The 18,418-nt window shown below is 38.1% G+C and overlaps 3 protein-coding genes across 3 annotated transcripts in view; 1 reads left to right on the top strand and 2 right to left on the bottom strand.

The window, feature by feature from the left end:
• Positions 1-18,418, top strand: part of PTAC14 (plastid transcriptionally active 14) — a 99,424-nt gene that overhangs the window by 56,529 nt on the left and 24,477 nt on the right. The window lies entirely within an intron of this gene.
• LOC147853397 (peroxidase P7-like) lies at positions 478-3,409 on the bottom strand. The gene is made up of 4 exons (XM_087333626.1): positions 3,075-3,409; positions 2,661-2,858; positions 1,169-1,334; positions 478-961 (listed from the first exon to the last, which is right to left on the bottom strand). Exons 1-4 carry the CDS (start codon positions 3,342-3,344, stop codon positions 549-551), a joined length of 1,047 nt encoding a protein of 348 aa, XP_087189752.1. The 5' UTR covers positions 3,345-3,409; the 3' UTR covers positions 478-548.
• Positions 8,083-11,845, bottom strand: LOC147853396 (O-fucosyltransferase family protein). Its single transcript, XM_087333449.1, has 2 exons — positions 11,356-11,845; positions 8,083-9,355 (listed from the first exon to the last, which is right to left on the bottom strand). Exons 1-2 carry the CDS (start codon positions 11,781-11,783, stop codon positions 8,251-8,253), a joined length of 1,533 nt encoding a protein of 510 aa, XP_087189575.1. The 5' UTR covers positions 11,784-11,845; the 3' UTR covers positions 8,083-8,250.

Raw genomic sequence — 18,418 nt, 5'->3', positions numbered from 1 at the left:
AAGTTTATAAGGATAACAACACATCACATGTTGAAGCACATTGTCATTGTTTCAAGTTTCCTTTGTATGTCATATTACATATTTTGTTACATTGCCACAAATTATTATGCATAGATCATGAGGTCATTGCATCAAAATTAAAATATATAAGGACAATGGTGTACGGGTTGATCTTGTTGTTCCAAAATTCAAGTTTGTGGATTATGTCTTGAGCATTGGGTTTTGGTTTTGTTCGTTATTGCATACTTTTCATTTGAGTTCATGCATATTTACACTTTTCTACTCAAACTAATTTTTGCAACATCAACATCAATAGTTCTTCTATAAAATAACAAGTGCAACATCAACCTTGATAGTTCTTCTATAAAATAGGTTTGCCCTTTAAAAGTCGAATACTTACAATGAAGTTGAAGCATTAAATTACATTTGTAGCTCTTATTACACTTCTCTTTAATCCCCTTATATGCCAAAAAGTAGTTCTAATGAAAGTGTCCAAGTTTTATTGTTGACATATTTATGCAAATAAAGTATATGATTGTTAACGAGTACTAGTTATTTACGAAATGACAATTGGCACGTACTTGACCAGAGGTTCCAGTTAGAGGGTTCAAGTTTCCCAAGGCTATCATGGACTTGGGGAAGTTGGCAAAAAAATCTTGGTAGTTTTGAGCATACTTTTGAACAATAGCAGATGTAGAGGCATCCGAGGAGAATAACTCTTGGTCAGAAGTGAGAAGACCCTTGCCATAAATGAGGTTGGTGAAATATCGGTTATCAAAGCGGATGGGAGTAGTGACATCTAAGAAAAATGGTGTATCATCACCACTGGATGGAGGGCAAACACTCTTTAAGAATTTCAAGTACGACGCATTTATGGTAGGGTCACTTTTGCCTGTATTGTTGAAGTTATAGAGACGACTTCGGAAAAAGATACATCGTGATTTCCCAATAGTGTGAGCACCTAATACATAGCTTAGGCACATAATTTAGTCGCAATTTGCAGCACACATTCCAAACGAGTATGCATAAAACTTTGTAGAAATAACCCATTGACATTTCTTGCATGCCTATGATTTATTTCCTTCATTGTATTTGATAAAGCCTTACAATCTTCCCTCTTTTCCATGGCTATAGGTTTAATTTCTTTAAATTAAATTTTAAAGCCCACCTGTAAGGGTGACCATATCTTTTGTTGATAGACCTTGGGCTTTGAACTTGGAGATGAATGTGGCTACATCAGAAAAGGGACTCGGAAAATTTTCATTTGCTTTGGAATAGCTTGCTGTAGTTGAGTCCCTTCTACCCAACAAGACTGGCCAATATGGCCCTCCAGTCTACATTAACCATCACAAATGCACATACAAATAAACCATCTCCTCTATGAAAAATTTACATAATGCATAAACTTTCTGTGGCGTGATACATGGCTATCAGTATTGACATAAGAACCATTGTTGTAGTCGACAATTAGTCATTTATTAAATGGTCAATGTAAAAGATGTTAGATATCTACATTTGAGGTTTAAAAGGACGATATTGGGGGCTCTTTTTTATGTTAAATCTTATTTCAGTTTAGAAGAGCTGATCAAAACTTTGTTTCAAATGTAACAAAGTGATAACGTTAGTTACTAATATCTTTCCTATTGGAGGTAGCTCCAGGTTGTATAGATTGCAACATTAAATATTACTAGGTGTACTTGCATGTTATTTCTACTTCTTCAGAAATAGGTGGTCTAGTAAGGTTGGGTTGATTATAATGAATATCATGTTAAGGGTCTAGATATTCATAGAGGTGATCGAAATTAGTTGACTATATAATTGGAATAACCTATCTTAATCATAGTGGTCAAGAATTGGATCAAAGGACTTTAACCTATTTACGATGATAAATTTTCACATCAAACAATGTTTATAGTTCAAGGTAACATCGGCAACGGTTTGATTTGGTTCAGTTCAGTTTGGTTCGAGAGTGTCAAAACCAAACCGGTTAAGAATTGAATTGTTTAAAATTTTATAACCTTGAACCGAACTGAAACAAACCACAAAACCATTTAACCGTTAAACCAAACCATTGAACTGTTAAACCCGCAGTTTTGTGGTTCAGTTTCGGTATTCAACTTTGGTCAAATTTCATATTTTTTATTTTTTATTTTTTATTTTTTAAAAGTTTAAAGTTTTTTCTAAAATGTGAGAATTAACCTTTAAAAATGAAAAGGTTGTAAAACATTTTAAAATTTTAAATATTTAAAAACCATCAAACCGTTTTCATCAAACTGTTTAAATTGAACCGAACTGAACCGTTAACCCCCTAAATTGAAGTGGACCGAGACCAAACCATTTAAAGAACTTGAACCTAAACCATACCAAACCAAACCATTTTAACCGTTAAGCCGTGGTTTCGTGGTTCGAACTAAACTGTTGCCAATTGTTAGTTTAAGGTACTCATTTGCATATTTTCTACATGATCATTTTGCTACAATAGCTAGTTACCCATATGGTCTACACACAAGGAACATCGCACCATCCATCCTAAAGAATGATACGGGTGGCAGATTTGTAAAATATGTGAGGTTGGACAATAAAAAAAACAAAGATGAATAAGAGATAATTCACATGCAAGGAAAAGTGGCAATGTGATGTTTTGGTGGGGGTTCATATACCAAGACAACAGCATCTCGAGCAGCCAAGGCAAGGATGTCAGCGCATGAGACAAGGGCGGGGCATGCGGCCTCAACTTTGGCTTTGATCATGTCCACTACATCGAAACCACGTATCGAGTTGTTATTGCCTAAGGCTGTCTTCTCCCCCTTGAAACCCATGGCAGGAACATCATCTAACAAAACCGACCCATCACATCCCTGTAGCCAATGCAATAAGATATTAGGAGACATGGTCTAGCCATTCATGTAAAATCCTTTAGTATAATAGATTCCGGAATAATAGAGTCTTTTTGTTTGATATAAAATCCATTAGTAAAATTGATTACAAAATATTATAGTGTTATTGTTTGATATACAATTCGTTAATATAATATTCAAAACTACTAGTCTTATTGTTGTTGTTCTCATCATTACTTGGACAAAGCAATCATGGAAGAAGAGGCGTATGATGGACGCAGCCATACGTGCTTCCTTTTGGACCGCTGCTTTCATGGAGGAACGTACCAAGAATGGAAGGATTGGGCAAGATGCATCGTAATAGTGCGGTGTCAACATAGGAGTAGGTGATGATGTTACAAAAGTAGATAAGTTTACTCCTCCAACTAAAACTAGTATGGCACACAATCTCATGCAATCAAGCCCTCTCTTACAAGTGTATTTATGAATTAACCTCATGGTAGTCATCTACCAATATAGAGTAACGATGGATTTTAACCTAGGATCTATATTACTCAAAGTGAGTGTTGGTATTTGTCTCACATGAACTCCTTCCTTTTTATAACATGTTCACATGTTATGGTCAAACACTACCAACCAATATTGGAAGCAAGAGCCCATCCTCAAGTCAATATGGTTCACCATCATCTCTAATTTTACTAATACGACAAAATAACAATGACATTTTTTGTTTTGTTTTTAAGGAAACCCTAATCCATACATGTAACTTTTCATGACAATGATGGTCTTTAAAACCTCCACCACCGGCACTTGGTTAATTTGGTACTAGCATTAAGCGTGTTAAGTTTTGTTCCTTTTCGAGTTAGTGCATGACAACTCCACTTCATATATGTATATAAATATATAGATGGATATATATTCAAGAACATTTAATGGCTAAATTATAGTATCGATGGACCATTATATTTGTTATGAAAAAATTCATTAACTCAATCATGACACATTACCAAAAACGTTTTGACAAATTTCAAGTTTCTTCAACTTTTTTGCCCCAAATTTCAACCTTTACCATCCCTCATTATTTGCTTGCCAAATCTAGCTCACACATTTTTCTAGATAGAAGCCAAAAAGGCCCTTGGATGCATATTCTCAAACTTTCAAAAACTAGCTTCACATTTGCGGCATCAACAAGACAAAGAGGCTTGAAGGCCTACATCTTTCATCCATGTCACACATCCGCAATAAACATTTTAATATGTCCAATAAAAATGAATACACCCAAAAGCTAAGCATCTAGTTTATGTTTAAAGGAAACATGCAACGACCTTTTTGAACAATCAATATATATCTAAAGAATATGATAAACAAACTAGATTCCCATCTCAAATTAGGGATTTTGAGGCATTTTGCCATCCTCAACCATGGAATGATCCACAAACAATGGACATAAAAAGAATAGTTGCTTGCCAAGCATATATCACTTTACTAGTTAGCATTGCATAATAGTTAATCCTATAGTTTTCAGCTCAAGGTTTGTAGAAGTGAAGTTGTAAAACCATATCTTAAGGATAAAATATCAATATGCACTTGCTTGGATAACATAATGAAAACTTAGATATGATGAAAATATGGAGAGCTTTTGCAAACAAGTGAAATACGCCCCAAGTTCCAAGCAATGATGCTCCCATCACATTGGAACCCATCATTGCAACATTTGTTGTTTTGTTTATATTGTAAGACAAATATTGAAGTATGTAGGCGATTTAGTCCTCTTGAAAGTGATTTATCTATCTATCAGTAAGATGTGTCATTCATGTTTACATATACGGGAACAATCATATATGATATGGGATTGTGGAGAAACTAAAGGTTTGAAGTCATACATGTACGCAATACCAAACAATTGTTCTAATGTTTGTTTTGTGTAGTGTACTGATTTTTGTTACTTCATCAATACTCCATACATAGTAAGTAACTTCGCGAATGCAATTGCAAACATTCTTTTTCATACGCATGCAAACAAATGTGTATGTTATGAAACCATATTTATGTTTTTAAAATTTTTTTACCTTAACTTTCTTACCTTAAAAGAAATTTTACCCTATAATAAATATTGATCACAAAAGTATGGCATTTACCATACTTCAAGGGTGTTTACCATACTTGAATGATTGCAACATACACGACTGCAAATGCACGTATGGTACATATGGTTCATACTATGCTCCCATACATAACATTAAATAATAAATTGTTTTTAATGACAGGAAATATTTTTGTTGTTATTTTGTGCATTTATTTTAAATATTAGGTTTAAAGCTTTTACCTAGTATATGTTGTTGATATCATGACTTATTCAAAAGTGCAGAGGAAATTTCGAATAGTTAATCTCAATCAAGACTTCCATGATCATACATGATGTTATCATGCCACTTACATGAAGATAGCATTGACAATCCAAACAATCAAATCATTCTATCACCTAACATCCAATATTATCTTTGCTTTGAATGCTATTCACCGAACTTCCAATTTCTATACGTTTCAAAAAGGTTTTTGGTATGGTGGGTTGTAACTTGTGGCTTATGCATGGGAAATATATTTCCAGTTTATTTCACTATTGTTATTAGTGTTAGCAAGGATGCCCACCCCTATCAACTCTCTTTGGTTTATGCATTGATGAGTTGGAATAATTTGTTGACAACTTTGTAAAATAAGAAGACATTGAAGTGTTTACCCTTGGAATGTAACTATCATGGTTTTAATATAAGAAAATGATGTGGTATTTTTAGCAAATACTTTAGAAGACGTGCAAAAACTTATGAGTGCATTGGAAAACATTTGAATGCATAGTAAATTGAGTGTCATTGTCTCTAAACAAAGGTAATCCGTGTGAGAATCAAAATAATGATATATCATGCATTGGGTACAATACTAAGCCACTTAAAACTATAGAAGTTTTAAAAACCTAGGGCCTGAGGTTCCCTCTAGTTATAGATGGATCATGGAATGAGGGTGCTAGTTAGCGCTTGGAAGTAGGGAAAGAGGTTTGCTATGGATTTGTGAGCATATATATTGGAGGAGAAATCAATATCATCATCATTGTAGTCATTCCCTCATCTTGATTAATATGCTTCCAAATTCTATACTTAGTTGCATAACAATCCTATGTAAACCAAGTCCTCCCTCTTGCATAAAGTGTTGCTTATAGTTTATTACATCATAGATTACCTTTTGATTAGTAGTGTTATTATCATTGTAGTCATCCCCTCATCTTGCTTAACATGCTATCAAATTCTACATTTAGTTGCATAATAGTTACTCTAGTGGTTAACCCTGATTCTTGGGTTCAAAGCCCAACTTTCCCCTTTGTATTATGTACTTCATATATGTTTTCTTAATTTACTAAATGCCATTGGAATGAACCCTCTATATTACTTCATATATATTTTCTTATTTTACTAGATCCCATTATGGAATGTAGGGGTTGAATGCATGACCTTCTAGTCTCCATGAGACAACCTTACCAACTAAGTTACCACCATCTAGGCTCTTTCTCTTACTCACTCAGAGACATCTTCTATGTTGCATGATAGTTTTCTAAATTTTTACATGGTATCAAAGTGAGGGCTATTCATAAATATTGCCTCTTTGTTTCTTGTGTGTCACAATCCATTAGTGGAAGAATTAGCTCATATGTGTTGAAATTGTTGATAATTGTAATCTTAGTGTGACTAGATAAATTTAACATGGAAGAAGTCGATTGTCATTGACTGTGAAGAAAAGAGGAAGACTACAAGAGAAAAGAAGAATTGACTGTCAACAATGAACACGTAAATAGAAGTTCTCTCTCTAATGAGAAGCTTAATCAATGTGAGAAGAAAATAATCATAGCAATAACAAGTTTTAGTTCAATTAGTCAAGCAAATATTTTTTGAAGAGAAATCGATGTACAAGTCTCAGGTGGCCAATAAATGGCAAATTTCACTTTTGTGAAGCCATAAGTAAAACAAACGCACCGAAATAAGAGATCAAAGCACTATACACGATAAAAATAGGTTTGTAAACTTCAGAAAAGAGAGAACAACATCTAAACCATGACAAAATAAGGCTTAAGCCACATTTTTGTGCTTCTCTTTTGGGGATTACAAGTGCTCCCCCCGTCTTTGCCTTGGTATTTGTCTTTATCTCTCTTTGGAGGGGGAGAGGTATGCTTCTTGTGGGGAGTGAGGATATCATGTTACACGTGACCTTATTGATGTTCAATCCTAGCATATGCCATTAATATGTCTAAGTCATGACTACCCTCGTATTTGTAATTGTGGATCTTTATAAGCATCGCCTTCCTTTTAGACAAACAAATCTATCCATAAATTTCTGTAAACTTCCAAATTTCAGTGCTTAATCTACAAACTAGTTGTTAGTTTACTCACACTACAAAGGCTCAACATGAGGTAAGCTCGCGAAATTGCTATCTCATGCTTGACACAAGGAGATGTCATCACAAAGGCTCTTCACTAGAGATTGCTCATTTTCTCGTGAAGGCCAAAGCAGGCTATGCATTGAACACTACTCAAATCATTTATCTATTTGCCCCTTACTACATCCCTCACAATGATTCAACATAAGAGAAGCTCAATGTAAAGTACCTCCACTAGAGAATACGCACTCTCTCATGGAACCCACAATATTGGTCTCACTTGAACCAAATACATTTCCATTGGAATGGCTTGATGCAAGAGGAGTTCCTCGTAACGGCTCTCCACTAGAGGACATTTGTTCTATCATGGTTGCAACCACAAAGTCGAGGATTCTCAAAAGACAAAAAGGCATGGTAGATGACTTGATTTCCATTAAATGATTAAGAGTACAGAAGACGAAAATTAGTTCTGACTGATGTTGTCAGACTCCTGATTCTGAATGCTTCATTCAGTGGCACTAGGAGTCCTCAGAGATTGACAATGTCAAAGATTCATTCATTTGGAGGCATTACGAGTCGTCAATGGCTTCCAATTACCTCTGAAAAATATATTTTCCAAGAGTTCTAACATTTTCCAGAAAAAATAAACACAATTTATCCTAATGGGCTGTTTAAATGATGGCACGATGGACAGGCATAATCTATGATAAGCTTATGAAATTTAACCCACACTTTACACAACGAGAAGTGAGTGGTTATTACATTGTGAGGGGTGTTCAATTGATGCAATATCAACAAATTTGGGAGGACATGAAAGACCAGACAAAGGCAACATCTTAAGTATATTTTCAGCACTTCTAATCCAGAGCCTTAAACAACCTTTCAAACAATGATCATTAAACAGAGTAATCTAATCTGCATTACTCTGTTTACAAGGATTATGTGATACTTTTCCTTGTGAGATTCTTCTTCCCAATGGGTTTCTATGGAAATCTATCCATTGCAGGTATTTGCTTCCCGTAGCAACAAAATGTTTTCGGAGAGTGTGGAGCCTGATGTACCTGAAAAACCAAGTGTGGCACAGCTACATATGACCTCCTCGATATAAAGCAAGATATCGGGAGCAGAAGCTCTTACAGTGGAATGTTTCTGATCTTCTATTATGGTGCTTTCATCATCTGGAAGAAACCCAGATCGAATTCCATAATCATGCCTAGCCAGTTCCTTTGCAGCCTTCTGAATGAGAGCATTTCCTTCTTCAAGAACATGCACTTCATAAGCCGACCTTTGCATATCCAATTCACCCAAATAAGTATTTGTCCAATTGGAGCGTGCTAAATCAGTCATAACAAATAAAGGTAACACTTCAGATGAACCTCGCTGTTCCTGCGCAAACTTTAGTTGAGATTCTAGGCTTGAGAACGTTTTACTCCAATGATTCTTGAACTGACCATCAAGCAACCTCAGTTGGGCACAGAAAAAAGGCCTCCGAATTTTCTCCTTTGAATACCACTTGCCTGTATTCACAATAGGAGGGGTAAACGGAAGAAATGCTGTTGCTTCAACTAGAGTTCGGATTTTTGGATCTTGACTTGATTGGATGTCAAGATGGAGCTGAGTACCTTTATACTCAGACGAGAACAAACTTCCGAAGGACAGCACTGGATATTTTGCTGCTTCTGAACCATCGCCAAGAGCATCTACAATATTTTTGAAGACTCTTTGGTACGTTTTCTTTTTTTTCTTGCCATTTAAGCTTTCATTATTTGAAAATGCGGAATTGGTCCATTGCAATGTTCCACTTTGTTGAGATTTATTTGACATGTCTATTCCATGCACCCATACAGTTGTTCTACAATCATCATCAACAGGATATACACAACCTCCATGAGATTTTCCTGGTTTCGAGAGTAAAGATCCACAACTTTCCAGTGTTCCCAAACTTGAACCATACGCTACCATCCTTCGGCACACAGGCCCTGAACAAGCTGACAATATATCAACTCCACACCAAAGAGAAGAGAAGATACGGAGATCTATTGTTTTAAAGAGAGGTCGCACTTTAGAGAGATCAATGATATCAGCAATAGCAACATACCTGCATGCATGGTACATTCATAATAAAATTTAGATTTGCCCATACTTGCCCAGACTACATAGTTGTTTTGGCTGATTTCAAGGATCTCTACCCATCAATAACTTTCCTTGCATATAAATATCTAAGTTACCTTGTGTACCTAGACACTTGCAAAGAAAACAGTTTACAGCTCTGTTATTTTAGTAAGACATATCATGCTTAAAAGTCCTAAATCACAAAAAACACAGAAGAACGAGCAGCTCATTTCCAGCCAAAAGCCACATCAAAAATTGCTTTACCATCGTATTCATGATGCATCGACACTTTGATAACAATTTGCTTGACTAGTGTCCCAATCGTCTCATATCTCTCCAAGCAGTAAAGAACTGACTGAGAATGTCAACCATAGATCCTCTGTCTTCTTGATAGATTATTCTTTAATCTCTTCTCCTCTGAAAAATAGGAATTTTGTCTTCTGCTCTCTAGAGGCCTCTCATCCCTTTCTCAACATCATCATAGGAATAATCCTGAGCTTCCTGGTAGATCATAAGTTCCTCACCTTCAGCCTCATCCTTGACACCCGGATGTAATGAACCTAGAAAATGATCCACTTGCAAAATTTGGAAAGTTCACATATTAATGCCTCTATCCATCAAAATATGCCATCAAACTTCGTGAGGCACACTTGGATGAGCTTTGATCAAATTTATGTTATCACTGCTCATCAATGGAACAATTCCAGCAACAACACAAAAATGCCAGTCTTCAGGTTGGGGGGCTGATAAAACCAACCTACATCTCTTTTGCTCATTTGAAGCACCGACTCAATGAAAGCAGTCATTGAGAAGAGAAAAGTGAAATTACCTCTACTATTATGTGAGGGATGGTAACATAAGCATGAATAGATGTTACGACGAGGGCACTCGGGAAATAAACAGGTAGAGGTAGAGTAGACCACACAGATGAAGCTTAGTTGGGTAAGGTTGTCTGGTGTAAACAAGAATGTCAAGCAGTGTCATCTAGTAGTAAAGTATGAAATGCAATTAAGAAGATGCACATATTCTAACATATCATACTAGAGAAAGGTGATGTGGTAAAAAATGTCCAATGAAAACGAGGACAATAAAAAGAATGCTAAAACATAGCAGGAGAAGTTAACGCGGAGATTATGATGGAGTTGGATCTATGAATTTGTAAATAATTGTACGCTTATAATTTTTATATATATAATTTTTTAAGGAGACAAAAATGGATTAAAAACCTGCCAAAAAGGTCAAGGGAAGAACAAATTGTTAAGAAATTGCAAAAATCAACAATGAAAATAGACGGTGACCTATTTCTCGCAGAAAACAGCCATATATTGTATCATGGAATCTCCTGTGTAACAAGTTTTTCAATGACGTTCCGATGTTCGATTGGCTTAGGGATGCCCTTTCACATCCTTCCTCTCCGTCCTTTGTGAGAAGTGAGAATCATGAATAGCTTCCCACACAGTATGCATATACCTTCCATTTATACTACATACCTGACCAGGCAGCAACGTTACCATCTTGCACATCCCATGCCCACCTCAGATGGTGATCTTCATCACAAGTAACAGACTACAAGAAGATGGAGACTAGGAACAAGATGATGAGGTAACAGAATCCTTACCCCAGGCATGGGACATTTAAAGTTGGGCATCAGTTTGTGCAGGCATAGTGTGAGAGTCACCTGAGAACTAGATGACTAAGTACACTTTGTGACTTGGGTCCAGCTATTTAGTGAAGCCTAGAGCATAATCTCAACATGTGGATCATGTGAACATGGGGTGAGAGCAAGAGATTAGAGAGATTTCGAGGCAATGTGCCTTCAATTTACTATAATCACAATGCGAGAGTGTCCCGATTAAGAAAGAATGCCACAAAAAATAGCTAGGCCATAGACACATCCACCATCTACATAGCAAGATGTGATAAGAATGCAGAAAGAGGGGGTACCCAATCAACCAAAAGAAAGCGTTTAAAAAGATAGAAGCGCACCTGCCATCACGGATGAGCTCCGAAATGTGATTCCAAGCCATGGATCGCATCTCTGATGCATCATTGACTCTAAATTTTGGACAGCTTCCGAGGGCAACAGCATGATGATCGAAAACAGGGGGCAACACGAGGGTTCGATCAAGCAAAGCCGAGACGAGAAGAGCATTCTTTAGTTCACCCACTTGGTTGCTAAATCCACTGTGAGGAGCATAAAGCATGTATCTTTCTCCCTTTGGAAGCTTGGAAGAGGGATGAGGGCATTTGGGTTCCTCTTCTTCCCTGGCAGGGGTAGAAGAAGAAGGGATTGTGAAGAAGGAATAGAAGCTAGCTGAGATGGCATAGAGAACTGCCATAGCTGCGAGACAGAGATAGAGGTAAGGCCACCATCGCCTGTGTTGGTGATGATGAGTGCTGAAGCCAGCTCGCATGGTTGTGCTAGATATCTCACTTGGATCTCTTCTACAAAATTCCTCACTTTTCTCTTTCTGAATACTGTCATCATCATCATCATCATCATCATGTTCTGATTAACTAACTACATACAGAAGCTCTTAACATACATAACATAACATACAAACATACACACAGATGTCGGACACACACATACATACATACACGCTCGTGTCTTTAACTACTTACCAAAAATTAAAGAGGGCAAGTGCCTGCGGGAATCGCGGCGCGGACGGTTGCAGGTTGCTACCTGATGGGGCATGCGATCTCCACCGTCCGATGTGGATAAAACGCTGACAACGTCTGTCATCAGGAGCCCAACTCTGTCACAAGGAGCCCCGTTGTTTGACAGTTTCTGTAACCAGGAGCCTGACTCTGTCAAAAGGAGCCCTATTGTCTGGCAGCCTCTGTTACCAGGAGCCCGACTCTGTCAAAAGGAGCCCTGTTGTCTGACAGTCTCTGTAACCAGGAGCCCGACTCTATTAAAAGGAACCCTACTATCTAGCAGCCTCTGTTACCAGGAGCCCCATTGTCTGACAAGCTCTGTTACTAGGAGCCCGAATAACCTAGGGCAGGAGCCCGACTTAGAAACAAACATCAAAAACTCCAAAAAACTGTAAGTGTACAACAAATATTTGCCATGAAAATGATGCATAAAATTACTCAAAAAAAACCTAAACTTCCAATCATAGTACGCAATATTCGCGTTCGTTAGCCCAAACATTCAAACGAATGTGTATGTTATTAAAACATTCTTGTGTTTTTTTTACACTTTTTACCTTAACTTTCTTACCCTAAAAAAAATTACCTTATAATAAATAATGAGTGCAAAAGCATGGTATTTAGTATTTACCATACTTCGAGGGTGTTTTTCATACTCAAATGATAAGAATGTTCGCGAATGTGAATGCACTAATGGTATGTATGCTCCATACTATGCTTCCAATTGCTCAAAACCTAAAACTTAAAACTTAAAAATCACACAAACTTCTATGTCCAAGCTCTAAATAACAAATCACCTTAAAGTTTCAAATAATAAGTCTTCTATAAAAGATTAAAACGTCAAATGTCGACAATGGGAATAATCCAAGCCAAAAACCCTAAAATGAAATATGAATACACATTACATATTAAGATTATAGCTCATGTCAAGATGACGGCAAAATGCAACCACAATTTTTACAACGTGTAACAATCGAGTCCCTTGAAGTCAAGGTCAAGCCATCGCAACACAAACACCGAACCTTCTCATGGTCACATATTGGCAATCGCCAGCCCGACTTGCACCTCTTTGTAGTTTTCCGGGTGGGATTTGGAAGTGTTTGGGGAGTTGCCAATAAGTTCTTGCGAGATGTCTATTGTTGCGCTTCTTTTGGCACCAATTTGTTGGTTGCAACTTATTGATATGCCATCTTCTTCATTGGGTGATTTTGGTGCACCAACGCAATACACCTTCTCAATCATATCTTCCAATGTTTGTATACATTCCAAAATAGTTGCACGGTCGAAGGTTCCTAACCCTTGCTTGAGCAATTGAAGTGCTTCCTCGACCGTTTGGATTTGGACTTCAATGATTCCATCTCTGATGTTGTGGGTTTGTACCTTTGTCTCCACTTCTATTTTTGTATTATGGTCCATTCACATTTGGGTCGCGTGATCTATAAAAGGCAACGAGCCACATAAATGTGGCATGTGCTTACATTTACTCGCAAGTTCTTGGCAATCACAATATGTGCATTGGAGTGAGACGTTATACCATAGAGTGGGAGTCATTATGCTCAAGATTCTAAAATATCGAGCCTTGTCCACAATATGCATTGTGGAAATATCGTTGACATGCCTTGCCAATATTCTCTTGGCCTCTTTAAGTCTGGACCTTTGATCCCAACAAAATTGCACATGGTGCAAATCGGCCACTCTCACATATTTCTTGACGTTGGTTGTACCACTCTATGATCATTCCTCCAATGCAAGTGCCAGTTTCAGTATCCCCGATTAAGACATGGACAAGGTCAGTATTTATTTGTTTATTCTTCCTCTCAAGGTAGTATACTTGATAAACTGCCAATGTCTTTCCACAATATTGGTAGTGTCAACATGTCCGTAGTTGAACATGCTACCAAACTTGGGCCAGAGTTTCCTCCACACACATGTCAAACCACACCATCCTCCTATATATTGCCAAACACCATCATTGAGTTGCACTTACTTTTGGCAACAAGTTGTCCACCCATGATTTTTTGGCGTGAAACTAACACAACAAAAGTCAACAATGTGTTTGCAACCGTTACCCATTTACAATAATCCAAGATTGACGGTCTGTTGCAACCACATTAGCTATGGCATTATATGATGCCCAACATTTATCAATCACTCTCGCATTTGGCCTCACCGTGGGCATCCTTGCGAATATGACTCTCAAGCAAGTTTCTAATGCGACTTGCTCATGGTTTGACCCCTTATCATAACTACAAAGCATGTACCATAAGGGCATCCCAATTCCCATGGCGTTGGGGGAAACAACTGCATATAATGGTAGCCCGAAATGGTTTGTTTGAAATGTCCAGTTGGTTGCCCAAGAGTTATTTAGGGTCAACCGCTCACACATTTCCAACATCCATTGATCTTGAAGTATCAAGATAAATGGTTGTCTGGCGGGAGATCCTGGTTCACCAAGCAGGTAGGGTTGAACATGAGCCACTTTCCCAAGATCTTGGAGTGCATAAGCATCTTGCATCATCAAAGACCAATCAACCTCTGACATGGCACTCTCGATTTTTAACCTATTTTCCATGTTATGGACCTCCTTTGGTATCATAAAGAACCTATAGCTAACAAGCTCTAATGGACTAACCTTGGACGTATGATATGCTTCCTTACGCATGCTCATTCGTGCCACATGCCTTGCATACCCAACATCAAATAGGTAACCTTTGCAACAACTTATGACATTGGGGTGTGTTGGCAAATGGTACACATCCGACTTACTACCTAGTACATGACCACAATGTGAGGTCCATATATTGAAATGGTCAGTGTCTCGTTGTCAACCCCGTCATTCATTCTAACGTCCACATGGAATGTACACCCACACCGGGGTGTGCACCTATGTCTTTGAGTGGAATTAGACATAAGTCGAGATGTCTAAGCACGATGACAACTATACCTAGTCACACACATACCCACGTTGACTCCTTTCCTTAAGCGTGTGTAAAACTTGGTTTGCAAATCTATGAGTGCATCATCTAACTGGTGGTTTTCTACCTTGATCACTTCTATGGGTAGGGTGTTCTTATATTTGTCCATGCTCACTCCCAACATGTTGTTTGGGTTGACCTTCGATATCCTTCGGCAACCACAACTTCTAATGAGTGCTTTTACGTACTCTGGTGCAATGCCATAATCATGTACATCAGTCGCGTAACCCTGCTTTAACTCTTTAAGAGTCTTTGAAAATGTGTGATGGGATGCGTTACCATGTGACGTTAACACTACCTCCCTCCATTTCTCGACGTATATTACTTGAAGATTAGGTGATGCCTTACGGTAGATTGCACCCTCATTTCTGAGTATGAGACGACTCTTTATGCGCCTTCATGCATGGAGATTGAGAGGTGCACCCCTTGCGACATCACGTAATGCTTCTAATGTTACCTTAACTTGTCCCAATAAATCTTTAACCATCAAATCATACGTACCTCTTGAGAATGAAAGATACCTAGGGGGAACAATACATGAAGGGATCCACCACCTCATCCTCATGATCACAATCTGATGACTCATTTGGCATCTCCAATTCGTCCTCAGATACAAATGATGTGTTGGACGACCATGACATATCCTCCAATTCATCTTCTAACATGGCAAAGACACCATGATGCAATGTGCTCTCAATAGATGGTTGTGGTCGATTACTATGGTGATTGAAGTGATTGAATAAAATGTGATTGAGAATGCCAGTGATTGAGGTGAATGAATTCAGTGTGAGCGATTATGGCAATGAATGAAGTGAATGATTTCAGCTCTTAGTGAATGATCTCAGCGAGAATGGCAATGATTGAGGTGAATGAAATCAATGCAAGCAGTTATGCCAATGAATAAAGTGAATGATTTCAAATCTTAGTGAATGATCGAGAATGCGAGCTCGTAGTGAATGATTTCAGCAAGAATGGCAATGATTGAGGTGAATGAAATCAATGCGAGTGATTATGCCAATGAATGAAGTGAATGAGTTCAGCTCTTAGTGAATCTTAGTGACCTTAGTGAATCAATCCAATGTGAGTGATTATGGTGTGAAAATGATCGTTAGTATGATCGTTGCAGCACAATTATTACACATAGTTGGGCACCTGCATATTAATAAGTCGGGCTCCTAAAATCCATATACATTATCATCAGTTCTGGTTCCACTGAAGAGTAACAATGAGATAACTGGCATATTGGATCTATAGTGAAAGACACATCCAATGGAGACATACTTTTGAGTCAAAGCAGGATGCAATGGCATTTTGAGTCAAAGTAGGTAGTAGATTCTTAGGCCATTGTCTCCCTACAGTTGTTTCATGCATGTGAAGTTCAACATGATCACACTTAGTAAGCTGATATGGCATAGTAGATCATAAGTAAATAGGGCATTACCTGTTGGGAACATGTCCCTCCAGTGGGAGGAAGATCTGACTGTTAGGAAAGCCGACAGTCGAGGAGCCGAGTTGATGAGGGACTCGACTGAGGCTGTCCCTCCAGTGGGAGGAAGATCCGGCCGTTCGGAAAGCCGACTGTCGAGGAGCCAAGTTGATGAGGGACTCGGCCGAGGCCGAAATCGGAATCGTGTAAATAGCCAACTCGGGAGACTATACCATATTTGTAAATAGTCTATGTGTGCGCCCCATGAGGGTTACGTATGTAAATAGCCAGAAAAGTTGCGTAAGTATATATGTAACTAGGGCAAACTTAAACTGAGAGGAATAGTGTGTAAGAACAAAAGTTGGAGAACGTGAGAGAGAGAAGTGAGAGTCGTGCCATAGCTGTGTTTGTAACAGTGGACGCGAAGAGCCCTGCGTGGCTGATACACTCGACAGAGTGTTGTAACCTTCTCGTTGGTGTATATCCACTATTTATATAGTGAAGTTCTGTTCCCGTGGTTTTCCCCGTTTTATGGTTTCCACGTAAATCTCTATGCACTGTTGTGTGTCTTGTTTTTATGGCATTTTTGTAATTCGTATTTCAGCATTGTTTGTTCATTGTGAATTAAATTTCCGCAACGATTTCTCAACATTACCCACGTTGCTGGTTAATAATATCCTCTAAACAAAATCCATTGCATACAAAAACCGATAAATCAAAACTCCATCCTCTGAACAAAATCAAAACTCCTTAGCCTGTATGCTTTCTATATATGAGGAATCCTAGTTGCAACTCATGATCATACCAAGAAAGATTCACAACCTTGTTACAAAAAAGGTTTATTGGTTCCACAATTTCATACAAACAAGATTTACAACCTTGTTACAAATAAGAGGCGAGAACAAGATACAAGTGGGAATACACAGGTTGTATAGATGCCATATTACAAAATTAACCATTTACAACAAGCCACGATCATTCAAGTTGCCTTGATTGCAATATACAAAAAAGGCTGGCAGCCTTGGTTCCAATGTACCAAAAAGATTTACAGCCTTGTTACAAAAAAACTAATATAAAAAAGCTTGGTAATACACCGATATCATATCTTTGATGTTACGAAGTATAGTCTTGGACGGTTAATATATGGGAAAGTCCAAAATCTGGCATGCCCATTTCGCCAACGTTTTCCGAAGGAGCTCCATGTCTTCGAATCCCAACCATTGCTCCTTACCCTACACCAACGCACACATTCACTACAACTCTTACAAAAACAAATGCCATTATTCAATACTTGGCCCATACTTGCAAAATCAGTCGAATCAAATCCCTGAACGAACTCCTCAACCATCATCCAACTAGTAAGCATCATGTAAATCCCACAATCTGTCCCATTTGGTTGGGTCGGGATATGCAATACATGATGCCGCTCATCGTTGATGATGCAATGGTCGGGCGCAACACTAGAGACATGATGTATCGCCAAATCACCCAATGTCTTCAAGCTAATTGTCGGGGGATTATTCAACGGATAGACTATTGGGCTCCTCACCTTCTTGGCCCCTACACCGGTATAACATTGTTGCGAGTACATCCAAAGCACCCAACGCCCTGAGTGCAATATTGGAATGAAGACATATTCCTGTTTAGGGACCTGACTGAGGATGTCTTCCCCCTTGTCACTTTGCCATGCCAGTTGTACCCATAATGGATCGACAATAAAACCGTTTGCTAATCTCGAGGGGCAGAGAGTACTCCATCCACATGTGGAAGAGGGTCATCATCCATGTGGATGCCATCTCCCCTATTCTGCACAACGAATGCACACGAATTTAATTCATTATCTCATATCTACACCATAAGGGCATACTTGTTAAACTTATTTCTTGTTGTGTTATCCCATGTTTTCATGGCCTTCCTAGGAACAACGAAGACAATCCCAATGACTAAACCCTTATCTACTAAGGATGATGCCATCTCCCCTATTCTGCAC

Source organism: Azolla caroliniana, unplaced genomic scaffold (genome assembly GCF_043228905.1).
Source record: "Azolla caroliniana isolate FFs.n. ecotype wild unplaced genomic scaffold, voAzoCaro1.0.p SCAF_17, whole genome shotgun sequence".
Lineage (NCBI taxonomy): Eukaryota > Viridiplantae > Streptophyta > Polypodiopsida > Salviniales > Salviniaceae > Azolla > Azolla caroliniana.
The sequence above is the reverse complement of the archived record's forward strand: the minus strand, read 5'-3'. Positions and strand labels throughout refer to the sequence as shown.

Coding starts and splice junctions, on each gene's coding strand:
- LOC147853397 (XM_087333626.1), bottom strand. CDS start 3,344: ATGACTACCATGAGGTTAATTCATAAATACACTTGTAAGAGAGGGCTT. Junction 2,859..3,074: donor TCCATGATTGCTTTGTCCAA/GTAATGATGAGA, acceptor CATTGGCTACAG/GGATGTGATGGGTCGGTTTT. Junction 1,335..2,660: donor CTCGAGATGCTGTTGTCTTG/GTATATGAACCC, acceptor TGGTTAATGTAG/ACTGGAGGGCCATATTGGCC.
- LOC147853396 (XM_087333449.1), bottom strand. CDS start 11,783: ATGCGAGCTGGCTTCAGCACTCATCATCACCAACACAGGCGATGGTGG. Junction 9,356..11,355: donor GAGCTCATCCGTGATGGCAG/GTGCGCTTCTAT, acceptor CCATGCATGCAG/GTATGTTGCTATTGCTGATA.